This window comes from Saccopteryx bilineata, chromosome 2 (genome assembly GCF_036850765.1).
Source record: "Saccopteryx bilineata isolate mSacBil1 chromosome 2, mSacBil1_pri_phased_curated, whole genome shotgun sequence".
In the NCBI taxonomy this organism is placed as follows: domain Eukaryota; kingdom Metazoa; phylum Chordata; class Mammalia; order Chiroptera; family Emballonuridae; genus Saccopteryx; species Saccopteryx bilineata.
The window spans coordinates 235,688,519-235,702,221 of NC_089491.1; the positions used below are offsets into that span (position 1 = coordinate 235,688,519).

At 48.9% G+C, this 13,703-nt stretch overlaps 1 protein-coding gene and 1 non-coding gene across 7 annotated transcripts; both read left to right on the forward strand.

Moving 5' to 3' along the window:
* The first annotated feature begins 159 nt into the window (after positions 1–159).
* On the forward strand, positions 160–8,303 carry FOXRED1 (FAD dependent oxidoreductase domain containing 1). Of its 6 annotated transcripts, none has more exons than XM_066259676.1 (11): positions 160–281; positions 2,619–2,839; positions 3,990–4,100; positions 4,364–4,482; positions 5,558–5,652; positions 5,901–6,002; positions 6,378–6,454; positions 6,637–6,797; positions 6,921–7,050; positions 7,285–7,389; positions 7,602–8,303. In XM_066259676.1, exons 1-11 carry the CDS (start codon positions 197–199, stop codon positions 7,854–7,856), a joined length of 1,461 nt encoding a protein of 486 aa, XP_066115773.1. In that variant the 5' UTR covers positions 160–196; the 3' UTR covers positions 7,857–8,303. The 6 variants fall into 6 exon arrangements, with proteins under 6 accessions (XP_066115773.1, XP_066115774.1, XP_066115775.1 ...); XM_066259677.1 differs by having other exon boundaries at positions 7,285–7,341; XM_066259678.1 differs by having other exon boundaries at positions 6,949–7,050; positions 7,285–7,341; positions 7,602–7,807.
* A 4,540-nt stretch (positions 8,304–12,843) lies between these two features.
* TRNAP-UGG (transfer RNA proline (anticodon UGG)) lies at positions 12,844–12,917 on the forward strand. The gene has a single exon. It is a non-coding gene; the product is annotated as a tRNA-Pro (tRNA).
* Positions 12,918–13,703: the final 786 nt, after the last annotated feature.

Below are 13,703 nucleotides of genomic sequence, written 5' to 3' on the forward strand. Positions count from 1 at the left end.
GTTGGGGGTAGATGTGGGCGTGGCTTTCGGGAGGTCACGGGGAGACGGCGGCCTATAGCGTGGAGAGGCGGGGTCCGGAAGGGCCTCTGGCCAATGGATATGCTCGTCTGAATGGCCCGCGGCGCAGAGCCGTGACAGCGTGCGGGCGGTGCTAGAGGTAAGGGACTCGTTCACGGAGAGCGTGCTCGCAAGGGCCATGTTTCGAGGGGTCTTTCGGCTCTGTGCAGGCAGAGGCCGCTTGGGCCGAGGACTAAGCACACGCAGAGGAGGCTCGGCTCTGGGTAAAGTTGAGGGTGCCAGAGGTTTTGTGGTTCTGAGTTACCCCCAGTTTCCGTCTGTGTGATCTTCGGGACTTGGGACCCTAGCCCACGCTGGGAAGACAGTGGGTCAGCTGCAGCTTGTAAAGCCTGGACAGGTGTACGGATACCAAGGTTGCCCTTCTCGGTGGCAAATCCGAGATCGCTCTATACCTCAGTTTACCACCAGCATTACAGAGATCAGGCTGATTCATTCATTGGCTGCACAAATGTGCGTTAAGTCCTGCTCGGGCGGCTTAGTCTTGTGGCGGTGAAGGAGGGAAGAAGAGGAGAGGATTCAATATGTGTCCTGGAGATGCCTGAAGTGAAGATGCAGAGGGAAGACTTTTTTATTATTATTTATTTATTGATTGATTGATTGATTTGAGAGAGAGAAACATTGATTTGTTGTCCCACTTATTTATGCATTCATTGGTTGAATCTTGAATGTGCCCTGACCAGGATTCAAAAGCTATCTGGTCAAGGACAAGGGAAGACTTTCTAGACCAGTTCAAGATTGGATAATCCCCGACCTAGTATCATTGTAGAAGAATGTGGAGCAGGCGGCAAATGAGATTGGCCTTGAAGGACGTTTACTGGCTCAGGGCAGGTGTGTGTTCCAGGTTCTGGAAAATGAGCAAAGGTTGTTCTTTGTTAAGATTTTATTTATTGATTTTTTTTTTTAAGAGAGAGAGAGAGAAAGAGAAGGAGGTGTGGAGGAGGAGCGGGAAGTATATATGCCCTGACCCGGACAAGCCCAGAGTTTTTAACCAGCTACCTCATCATTCTGGGTCAATGCTTTATTCACTGCACCTGCACAGGTCAGGCTGAGCAAAAGTTAGAAGAAGAAAAGTATTGTTCTTGTGCAAGGAACTAGCCAAAGCCATCTAGAGTTTGAGCAGTAATATGAAATGTGTGGACAGATAAGCCCAGATCAAAGAAAGAAACATTGAGAAGACTCGTAATTCTTTGAGTTAGGTGTTAATGACAAAGGATTCATTCATTCAAGATATTTATTGAGCACTTAGGATGTGCCAGGTATTCTGCTAGGCTGGAGATTCAGTAGTGAAGAAGGTCAACATGGTACAGTATCCTAAATAAACTCAAAGTTGCAGGTGTGTTGCATGCAGCAAAAGAGGTTCATAAAGGTGTGAGATAATGTGACAGGAGAATTTGACAAGTCAGAAAAGGCTTCCCTAAGAAAATGATATCTTAGGGATATATCTGAGCTGAGACCTAAAAGAAGCAGAGTTAACAAGGCAAAAAGGTGGACCCAGAGTTTCAAAGCAGAGACCACCTGTGTAGATTCCTTGTGATGGAAGGAAATAAGGGTCTGTCAAGGAAACAAAGGGGCTTGGGCTGGAGTTGGGGGGAAGGACAAGGACGGGAGCCAGATTGTATATCGTCTCACTGGCTATGCTGATAGGTTTTGGACTTTTATCCTTAGAGAAATGGAAAGTCATTGAAGGGTTTTAAGCATGATTAAATTAGTATTTAGGAAAGATAATTCAAGCTATGATGTAGAAAAGAACTTGGGGGGGTGGCAAGAGGGGAGTTAGTAGGAAGAGTTAAGAGACTTTTGTATTAGCCTAGGTAAGAAATTACTGTGGTTTGGTCTAGGGCAGTGGCAGCAGAGATAGACAATGGGGACAGAAAATGAGAGGTAAAGTCATCAGAACTTGATAATATATAGCAGTGGTTTTCAATCACTGTTTGGCAATCTGTAGACTGATGTGGGTCTGCCAGGAATTTTATTCTGGTCCGCAAAAGAGTTAACTACCCTGATGTTGTATGAAGATGATAGACTCAATGATTATAGACTCATTGAAAGCCACTAATATATAGGACATGAATGTAAGTTTGCTGGCAGTAACAGATATCCAGGATAAGGTACTACCACTTAGTGGTACCATGCTTCAGAGGTTGCTGCACCTCAGAGTATGCTGGGACCTCTTTGTCCAGGAGCCTGAAGTATCCAAGTGGAAATGACAATGCAGTTGCGTATATGAGCCTGGGGCTCACAAGAGAGATAGGTCTGCACAGGAGATAAGTATGTGAGTCACCTATCCTAGGTAGAGAGTATAGAGTTAATTTTAGGGAGTTGAGTCTTGTGCATGAAAAGGAAGAGAGACTAATGGCATTCAGACCATATAGCAAAGCTGTGGAATACTGCTGGGTGCAAGCTGACCTTATGAAAGGGGATGTCAGTGGGGACTGCCAACTCAGTGCCAGTTTAGTCCACCTTTTCCTGTGCCATCCCCTGTCCCCTACCACCTGAGAAGAAAATGTATGGCCCTCTTTGACTATAACTGTGTCTCACAGACTGGGCTGGAAAGGTGTCCGAAATCAAGAAGAAGATCCAGTCAGTACTTCCTGGAGGGGCCTGGAATCCACTGTATGACACCAGCCACCTGCCCCCTGAACACACAGATGTGGTGATTGTGGGGGGTGGGGTGTTGGGCCTGTCCGTGGCCTATTGGCTGAAGAAGTTGGAGAAGCAACGAGGTGCCATTAAGGTGCTGGTGGTGGAACGGGACCACACGGTGAGGTCTGGGGTAGAATAGTCACAAGTGAGGCTTGGCCTCAAATTTTATGAAGGACTTGGCCCTGGCCGGTTGGCTCAGCGGTAGAGCGTCGGCCTAGCGTGCAGAGGACCCAGGTTCGATTCCCGGCCAGGGCACACAGGAGAAGCGCCCATTTGCTTCTCCACCCCTCCGCCGCGCTTTCCTCTCTGTCTCTCTCTTCCCCTCCCGCAGCCAAGGCTCCATTGGAGCAAAGATGGCCCGGGCGCTGGGGATGGCTCTGTGGCCTCTGCCTCAGGCGCTAGAGTGGCTCTGGTCGCAACAGGGCGACACCCAGGATGGGCAGAGCATCGCCCCCTGGTGGGCAGAGCGTCGCCCCATGGTGGGCGTGCCGGGTGGATCCCGGTCGGGCGCATGCGGGAGTCTGTCTGACTGTCTCTCCCTGTTTCCAGCTTCAGAAAAATAAAAAAAAATAAAATAAAATAAAAAATAAATTTTATGAAGGACTCTAGGGACAATGTAAGGGGAGAAAAGACGTCAATATTTGGAGGTCCAAAGGACAGGGCCTGTGCTTTGGACCTTGTTGAGAAATAGTCCCACGTTCTTTTTCCCTTAAACTAAGGACATTGGCAATAAGGTTTTTATTTTGAAAACTGGTGCAAATTTCACAATATTGGATCATTTCAGATCTCACAGGTATGGCCAAGAGAGCCTGCATTCAAGTTATAATTAATACATACAAACAGCTATCTCAACCTCCTTTTAGGTTCCATTACTGAGGTTTTGCCCTTAGCTGTTCCTATTACCACTGTCAGATAGCCATGAATCTTGCTGCTTTGGCCGTATCCCTCTATTTTCCAATTAGATCAAATGTTAACCCCCTGCTCTAGACTTCCGGCCCACTACTATTTTGTATGACTGGGCCCGGCCCTTGATGATTGACTCTCTGTGCTGTGCACATCTGCCAGTGAGGACTTTAATAACTATTGTTCACTCTGGGCTGCTGTGTGACTTGTATATGGGTTTGTCCATGACAGCTCCTCTTATATTATAAACCTGCAAGTAGCACTCCCCTTTAACTTTAGGTACATGACTCACAACTTCCATGACAGTATTCTGCTTCTGTGCAGCAGGGTACTAGTCTACTTCAACTTTCTTTGTCTTCCCACAGTATTCCCGGGCCTCTACTGGGCTTTCTGTGGGCGGGATCCGCCAGCAGTACTCGTTGCCTGAGAACATCCAGCTCTCCCTCTTTTCAGTCAGCTTTCTACGGAGCATCAATGTACGTGCAATGAGATTTGTGGGTTAAGTGGTGACCCCTTCTTTAGCCCAGAAAGAGGTACAGCCTAGATGGTTAGAAAAAACAAAGCAGGAGAGTTCAGACAAGTAAGAATGAAAGCTTCTGGTTTTCTTCCAAGAGGTGGTGCCTACTGGAGGGCTTCTCTGGGTGAGGGCCCTGAGCCCCGAGAGTTTCAGTGAAAAGCCAGGGAAGTTCTCCATTCCTTCTTTAAGTCAACTTCTCTGAGGAGTTTGCTTTGCACATAGGATTACCTGGCTGTAGTGGATGACAGCCCCCTGGACGTCCAGTTCAACCCCTCAGGTTATCTTATACTGGCTTCAGAAAAGGATGCCGCGATCATGGAGAACAATGTGAAAGTGCAGAGGTGGGTTCTTGGCAAGACCTCTGAGCCGCTGCCCAGCCGTGTCCATGCAGTAATCCCTACACCATGTCAGGACGGGGATGGTGGAGCTGATGAGACAGGGCCCTGCTCTCTGGGAACTCAGTGATCAGGACAGGCTGGTGCATGCAGAACCTCAGAGCCCTGTGATAAGTGCTATAATACAGACACGGAAACACTGCTGCATGGGTCCTAAATTACCAGAGGGTAAGAACAACCTAGGACACATCCCAGATGGAATAAATCAGACTTTGTAGGGAGAAGCCCAGGGATCTGCAGGCATTTCCTGTAAGAGCCAGATAGCAAGTATTTCCATCTTCACAGGGCATACAGTCCATATTGCAGTCACTCAGCTTGCGGTTAAAGCACAAATACAGTGATAGACAACCAGATGAACAAAGGAGTATGACTCATATACAAAAATAGGCTGCAGGTCAAATATGGCAACCTGCCCTAAGGGATAATCATGAATCATGATCAGTCATGAGCATGCATTTCAACAAACACTTCCACTAGTCTTACTAGTGACATCATGTAACATCCTAAATGCAGAGATTGACGCACTTAATCAGAACATCCTCATTTTACATGTGGGTAAATTGAGGCACAAAGAGCTAGTAAATGGTGGTGCTGGGATACAAACCAGGTAGTTTGGCTTATGAGTGTGTTCTCTTAGCACTTAGGTTGCTGCCTTGGGCGACAAAATTCCAGAGGAGGTGACTGCTAGTGGATATGATCATACCAGGAGGTGGGCAGAAGGACTGTCCCAGGCAGAGTGGACGGAACAGAGTGACTCACCCTGTTGTGAAAAGACATGGAATAGTTAGAGGATGACAAGGAATTTAGTGTGGCCAAAGGGACGCTAGGGTGTTAGAAAGGAAGAAGGGTCAGATGTTGAAGAGGCTAAGAGGCTTGTTCTCCACCAATTCAGCGAGGAGAGAAAACTGGGGGGTTTGGGGCAGAGAAGGGACATAAATGAGGTAGAATCCCCACTTGTTGATTTGGGTCCATACTGCTGCACACTTACCCTCTAACACACAGACCCGTGTGTTTCTCTCAGGCAGGAAGGAGCCAAAGTGTGTCTGATGTCTCCGGAACAGCTGCGGAACAAGTTTCCCTGGATAAACACAGAGGGAGTGGCCTTGGCGTCTTATGGTGAGGCTCGCTTGCAGAGGGGATCAGGGGTTGCAGGACTCCTCAGGTGGGCAGTCTCAGCACCCTGCAGACCAGTCAAGGAGAAACGCTTCCCTCCTGGCCAGCAGGGCCGCTCCGGCCATGCCAGCTCTGTTCTTCCACAGGATTGACTTGGAAGCAGTTGGACAACTTGACTTTCCCCAGCTTACAAGCCCGAGGAAGAGCTAGGGGGTGGGACTCTTCGTGAGTCCTCCTTTTTGTCCTCACAGGATTGGAGGGTGAAGGTTGGTTTGACCCCTGGTGTCTGCTTCAGGGGCTTCGGCGAAAGGTCCAGTCCATGGGGGTCCTTTTCTGCCATGGAGAAGTGACACGTGAGTCTGAAGCCCCATGCTCGTTGCTAATACCCTTTGCCATCCAGGGTGCAGGTCTAGCCAATATCTTATCTTCACTCACGGACCAAGCAGGGGTTGTTGGGGGAAGGGGCTTCTCCCCTGAGGGCTGGTCCTGGGCATCCTCCCTCCAAATCCTGACTAGGCTTCTTCCTGGCTCATGATCTGCTTGAGGATTTCAGCACTCCCCTGTCCTGAGTGCAGCCAAGTTCATTCCACTTGCCCTATCTCTGTTTCTTCAGCATCTGTGGGAAAGCCCTCAGCCTTCCAGCTTTCTTTCCTTAGGAGATCAGTGGAATCCCCATCTCCTTCCTCTTCAAGGCCTCAAGGGCTTATTCAGTACTCTTTTTCCTGCAGGTTTTGTCTCTTCATCTAGCCACATGGAGACCATGAGCGGGGAAGAGGTGACTTTGAAAAGGATCCATGAAGTTCATGTAAGTTCCCAACCTAAGTATCTTTCTTACCCAAGTGGAGGGATGAGGAAGATAATGACTGTCATTTTGATCTTCTCTGCACTTCCAGTGTGGGTAAACCCAGGCTCAGGAAGAAAGGTACCTCTCATGATGGCCAGGATATGGGCCAGGTCCTCCCTCCCTTCCCCCTCTGGTGCTTGCAGGTGAAGATGGACCACAGCATGGAGTACCAGCCTGTGGAATGTGCCATAGTGATCAATGCAGCAGGGGCCTGGTCTGGGCAAGTAGCAGAGCTGGCTGGTATTGGGAACGGGCCCCCTGGCACCCTTCAGGGTACCAAGCTACCTGTGGAGCCGAGGAAAAGGTGACTTCCCACAGGGCAGCTGAGGAGGTTGGTGAGCAGAGGAAAGAAACGAAAAATGGTTGTTAAGCGGTAGGAGGGAAGAGTTGCTGTTCCCTCCCTTCCTAACCCCACTGGTTATGGCAGGTATGTGTACTTATGGCACTGCCCCCAGGGACCAGGCCTGGAGACGCCGTTCCTTGCAGACACCAGTAGAGCCTATTTCCGCCGGGAAGGATTGGGCAACAACTACTTGGGTGGCTGTAGCCCCACTGAGGTAAGCTAAGTGAGATCAGGGGTTCCGGGAAGGGAGACAGACCAATTGTCATTGAAGACTCGAGCTTTTGGGAGGGCCCAGTATTGTTATTGATGTTGTAGGCACCCCCAGGTTTGAATTGAGATCTCCTGTCCCCATCCCCCACCTACTTGGGATTATTAAAGAGGTCAGTGAGATCTGGCTCTGTCCTTGTGTCCCAGGTAATATAAGCATTGTCCCCACCTCTCACCCCAGGAGGAGGAACCAGACCCAGGGAACCTGGAAGTGGACCATGATTTCTTCCAGGACAAGGTGTGGCCCCATTTGGCCCAGAGGGTACCAGCTTTTAAGAGTCTGAAGGTAACTAGGAGGGGACAGATGACACTGGAGCATCTTGGTCCCCTTGGAAAGCCTGTCCTAAGCCTTTCTCCATCTTCCTCACAACTGCTAAGGACCCATCCCATCGACCCCCTCAGCAGTCATAGTGGTAGTGGGTGCTGATGCTTGACCAGGAATGTGGGTGGGTATACCAGCAGCCTTCCTGACAACACCAGCATCTTGTGCACCTGCAGGTCCGGAACGCTTGGGCTGGCTATTATGACTACAACACCTTTGACCAGAATGGTGTAGTGGGCCCCCACCCACTGGTCGTCAACATGTACTTTGCCACGGGCTTCAGTGGCCATGGGCTGCAGCAGGCCCCTGCTGTGGGACGAGCTGTGGCCGAGTTGGTGCTAGAGGGCCAGTTCCAGACCATCAACCTGAGCTCCTTCCTCTTCAGCCGCTTCTACTTGGGAGAGAAGGTCCTAGAACGCTATATCATCTGAGCCTGTGAACTTTTCCATGGTCCCATTCCTGTCAGTCACCGCAGCTCAGTTCCCAGCCCGTATCACATCCTCCCCAGCACCATGCCGCCGCTCCTCCACCCCTCTCCTCTCATCCAGGTGATTCTGTCCCCATGTGGCTGGGCAGGTGGGCAGATTGCAGGCTTTGAGGTTCTGCGCCTGAGGCCCAGGCTGAGAGAGAATGACGGGGCGGGACCCTAGGACTGATCCCTGGCCCAGTCTGATGCTACCCACCAGGGTAGTCCAGCTGGACAGAAAATACCACAGTGGTCCTGAGCACCATGGCCCAGGACTGGTTCCTTCCTTGTACCAACTCAGAAGAATAGCCTCTGCCCCTCTTTGCATATCCCTGCAGAGCCTAGGCAGGGAGCATTCTGGTGCAGTCTGCCCTAAATTTAATATCAATCAATAAATGTGATTTACTCCTTCCTGCCAGTTTTCTGTCCTTTCCTTTTTTCATCCCTTGCAGTTGCTTTTTTTTTTTTTTTTTGTATTTTTCTGAAGCTGGAAACAGGGAGAGACAGACAGACTCCCGCATGCGCCCAACCGGGATCCACCCGGCACGCCCACCAGGGGCGACCGCTCTGCCCACCAGGGGGCGATGCTCTGCCCCTCCGGGGCATCGCTCTGCCGCAATCAGAGCCACTCTAGCGTGTGGGGCAGAGGCCAAGAAGCCATCCCCAGCGCCCGGGCCATCTTTGCTCCAATGGAGCCTTGGCTGCGGGAGGGGAAGAGAGAGACAGAGAGGAAGGAGGAGGGGTGGAGAAGCAAATGGGTGCTTCTCCTGTGTGCCCTGGCCGGGAATCGAACCCGGGTCCCCCGCACGCCAGGCTGACGTTCTACCGCTGAGCCAACCGGCCAGGGCCACCTTGCAGTTGCTTTTGAAGTGCCCACTGTCCTTTGACACCAGGCTGGAAGGAGCACAACTTCCTCCTCCAGAGTGTTCTTAAATCCTTGTTGACAAGCTAGTGCCTCCTCTTCCCCACTTCCTGCAGGGGTGTGAGGGAAGGAATGTGTTCATTTCTCTTCAGTATTTATTCAGTTCCATTTATTACTGTTGGCCAGGTCCAGAGCTACATTTTAGAGTCACAGCAGCAGGCAAACCTAAAGGATGAGCAGCTTAAAGTGAATACCAGAGAAGTGGGGAGGAGAGTAGGAAAGGGGTGATTCCAGGCTGTTGGAAACCCATATACAAAGGCCTGGGACCAACAATTAGTGAGGTTCGAGGGACTAGCTAGGGTCATAATTTGTCTAGCTAAATTGTGGAGTAAAAACAATACGTCAGGGCAGGGCTAAAGAGCCATGCTGTGGAGCTGGGGTCTATTCCGTTGGCAGGGGCCACTAAAGGATTTTCAACAGGGAAGTGACATGATCAGATTTTCCTTTTAGAAAAGTCACCCTGCCTGCCTTGTGGAGGCCAGATGCAGGGCAGTTGCTATAGTCACAGCAGGAACCATAGGCCTGCACTGTCATGGTAAAAAGTGTGTGGGTCAAACTGGCTACAGAGGCAACTGAAAACTGGGTCAAGTAAGGTTCCATCTTAGCATGGGACAACTGGACGGATTTAATGCCTTTCAGAGAGATGAGGAAGACCAGGGAGGAGTTGGGAGGGACAAAATGGTACTACTGTTTGGGACATGTTAAGCTAAGAGTGCCTGTAGGACCCCTGTAGAGATTAGATGCCCATAGTGAGGGAGGAAGGGCTCAAAGGGCTGACTGAGAAAATTTGAAAAGTAACAAACCACAACTGTATCCCCTTTATCAGCTCCCTGAAATGAACTTGCAGCACCAGCAAGGAAAATGAGATACATATGTGAATAGTCAAGGACAGCCAGACCAAACCTCTCATACCTCCTCACCTGTGACATAAAAGTCCCATAGGTCTGCAAACAAAGAAGCCAAAGAAATCAGGCACTTCTCACGTGAAAGCTAAAGCTGTACAGGTATATAAGATGTAAGAAATCTTAGCGGGGACCTGTGCTTTGGTGCTACTATCCTACATGCTCCGCCGGCTACTCATAAATTCCTCTTCCTTCATTGAGTCGTCTGGACGTTTATCCTCTATTGGCTGTAATTCCTGCTACAACAGAGAATGTATTGTGGCATCTGGATAGTCTGGGCTGCATAGAAATGTGGACACCATGGAAGAGAATGGCATTACCACAGGGTGGAAGAGTAGGGGACCAAGTGGTGAAGCTGGAGGGAATCCATTACCTTTAAGGGATGAACCAAAGAAGCCACTGAAGAGGTGGCCAGAAAAGTGAGAGGTCAGGCCTTGGAGGAATGGTCAACAGTAAAAATGCAGTGGACGCAGCCCAAGTACATGAGGGGCACCTCAGGGAGAGCTCTTCCAGGAGGAGGTGCACCTCAGCGGGGTCTGGGGTGTGGGCTGCGGTTCAGAAGGGAGAAGTGAGTGGCAGTAGAGACAGCTAGGAAAATGCCCCCCCCCCAAAAGTGGCCTATGGGGAGAAGAATGAAGCAAAAGATGAAGGTGGGCTTCATTGATGATCACCTGGGTGAGGGAGGGAGAGGAGGGTAAAAGTGCTGCCAGTGAAGCAACGTTAGAAGCTCGTGGGGGGTGGCGGGAGAGCCAGGAAAGAGGAAGAGCCACCGGAATTTGATGTTGAAAGAGGAAGGAACTGGCCAGGGACATAGGGTTGGGGACCGCAGGTCAAACCTGACATCCTGTTAACCCTGTGAGGTAGCCTTGTTAGATGCCCAATAGGCATTCACCCTATTTATGACACCCTTATTTATGGGTCACAGGAGAAGGGTCTTCATCTGGCTCCTCACCTAGAAGCTACTTCCTTCCAGGTAGCAAGTGAACTCCTTAAGGCAGTGGTTCTCAAAGTGTGTGCCAGGGCGCATTGGTGCGCCCTAGAAGATTTCCAGGTGTGCCCTATGGTATTCCAGAGAAATATGTGCCTGCTGGGGATCAAAAAACCACCAGAGTTTTTGGAGTTTAGATTTTTGGTGGACAGAGATGTGAGAAATTGGCTGTAAGCTGACAGTCTGCCCAACCCCCCACCTCACTTGCCTGATTAGGTTGCAAAAGGCTGTTAAGCTGTGGTGCTGAATTGTTTTACACTACCCCCCATGTTCCCCGAAAAGATTGGAGGCAAGTTTCTTCTATCCTTGTTTGGTGTAAAGTTAAGATGATATGTATGGTGGGGGTTTTCTGCACTTGGTAAAATTCTTGGGTTGCCTTGGAAACATGATCAGAGACCATTGATTTGCTAATGGCCTCACTTTGCCCTGTAAATAAAGCAAGATGCAGTGTTTGGGTACATTTTGTTCTTGCCAGCAGCAATTACAGGGCCCTTCTGACCCAGTATTTTGTTAATTTCGCACCATTCCCACTCAGGACCTGGAATTACTAGCTGTGCTGGTTCGTGGCATGTGCCCCGATATAAAAATAAATATAGTTACTCTATTATTTCATACGGAAATACCACTCTCTTTGTTAACACATCATTATTATATTTATTATTAACACATCATTATATTATATTTAGATAAATACACCCAAATAAAATGAATAGATTTCTCAAAAAGAAGTGTGATATTGAAGAATTAGATTCTGGAGCAAAAGTTATGTGTAAATAAAATAGGACTTGAGCCTGACCAGACAGTGGTGCAGTGAATAGAGCGTCGAACTGGGATGTGGAGGACCCAGGTTCGAGACCCCGAGGTTGCCAGCTTGAGCGTGGGCTCATCTGGTTTGAGCAAAAGCTCACCAGCTTGGACCCAAGGTCGCTGGCTTGAGCAAGGGTTTACTCGGTCTGTGGTAGCCCTACGATCAAGGCACATATGAGAAAGCAATCAATGAACAACTAAAGTGCCACGACGAAAAACTGATGATTGATGCTTCTCATCTCTCTCTGTTCCTATCTGTCTGTCCCTATCTATCCCTCTCTCTGATTCTGTCTCTGTAAAAAAATAATAATAATAATAAAATAAAAATAAATAAAATAGAACTTGAAGGCTGATGGCTGAATTTATTTTTATTTATTTATTTATTTTTTTTGTATTTTTCTGAAGCTGGAAACGGGGAGGCAGACAGACTCCCGCATGCGCCCGACCGGGATCCACCCAGCACGCCCACCAGGGGGTGACGCTCTGCCCATCCGGGGCGTCGCTCTGCAGCGACCAGAGCCACTCTAGCGCCTGAGGCAGAGGCCATGGAGCCATCCTCAGCGCCCAGACCATCCTTGCTCCAACGGAGCCTTGGCTGCAGGAGGGGAAGAGAGAGACAGAGACGAAGGAGAGGGGGAGGGGTGGAGAAGCAGATGGGCGCTTCTCCTGTGTGTCCTGGCCGGGAATCGAACCCGGGACATCTGCATGCCAGGCTGACGCTCTACCACTGAGCCAACCAGCCAGGGCCCAGAATTTAATTTATAGCATTTCCCATCACAACACTGAACTATATGATTGGATTAGAAATCCATTCATGGAAGCTTCAAGTGATTTTGGTTTAACATTAACCGAAGAACTGGCAGCTATATCCACTGATCGTGGATTGATGATTAAACATAAGGAATTGTCTCTTGAAGCCTTTTGGGTTTCTATAAAAGAATATGTGGCAATATCTTTAAAAACTTTGAACATTTCACTACAATTTTCAGCATCCTATTTATGTGAATTAGGACTTTTTACCCTCAACACAATTAAGAGTAAAAAGAGAGGAATTCTTCAATGTATTGACGAGGAAATGAGAGTTTGCCTTTCAAATATATGCCCAAACATTGAAGAAATTGCTAGGACACATCAGGCTTATGTTTCTAATAAACACAAGAATGAAAAAACTTAAGGCATTCGCGCTGGAATCTGCCAAATTTACTAAATCTTACTAAGAATGTATCTATATATATATATATAAATAACTTTTTGTTTTTTTATTTTTTAACCCCTCTTTTTTACTAATTCTAAAAAGCATAACTCAAAAAATATAACATAAAAAAGGTTTTTAGCCCTGGCTGGTTGGCTCAGTGGTAGAGCGTCGGCCTGGTGCAGGAGTCCCGGGTTCAATTCCTGGCCAGGGCACACAGGAGAAGCGCCCATCTGTTTCTCCACCCCTCCCCGTTTCCTTTCCTCCCTCTCTCTCTCTTCCCCTCCTGCAGCCAAGGCTCCATTGGAGCAAAGTTGGCCCGGGCGCTGAGGAAGGGCTCTGTGGCCTCTGCCTCAGATTCTAGAATGGCTCTGGTTGCAACAGAGCGATGCCTCTGGTGGGCGTGCCGAGTGGATCCTGGTCGGGGGCATGCGGGAGTCTGTCTGACTGCCTCCCTGTTTCCAACTTAAGAAAAATAAATAAATAAACAAACAAATAAATAAATGGTTTTTAATGTCAGAATAAGTTTAATTTTGTCGTATTTATTTCATTTAATTACCATAAACGCACACTTGGACTTTATATTTTTTCTTTAATATTTGACTTAATTATTATAACATTCCTCAGAAATTTGTAGATAGAGTGCCTACAATTATTTGTAGGATTTTAAATTTGCCCCGACTTCAAGAAGTTGAGAACCACTACCTTAAGGCATTAGTGAGCACAGCTCTCCCGCGGACCTTATTCAGGCAACTAGGAGAGTCCTGTAGTCATCACTGTGACTGTGTCACTACTGAACTGTGCGAGAGCTAGGCACAAAAAAGCCGTCTTTGCCTGGGCGCCAGCACCGAGCTAGGGCAGGGTTCCTGCTGTGCTGGGCTCCGTGCCTCCCTGCACCGGCTGGAGCCAGAAGATGGGTCCCCAGGGGGACTCTTCAGCCTAATACAACGGCTAAGCCGTGGGGTCACGGGCTCCAAATAACACCCAGTGCAGCGGGGATT

Coding starts and splice junctions, on each gene's coding strand:
- FOXRED1 (XM_066259676.1), top strand. CDS start 197: ATGTTTCGAGGGGTCTTTCGGCTCTGTGCAGGCAGAGGCCGCTTGGGC. Junction 2,840..3,989: donor TGGTGGAACGGGACCACACG/GTGAGGTCTGGG, acceptor GTCTTCCCACAG/TATTCCCGGGCCTCTACTGG. Junction 6,455..6,636: donor AAAGGATCCATGAAGTTCAT/GTAAGTTCCCAA, acceptor TGGTGCTTGCAG/GTGAAGATGGACCACAGCAT.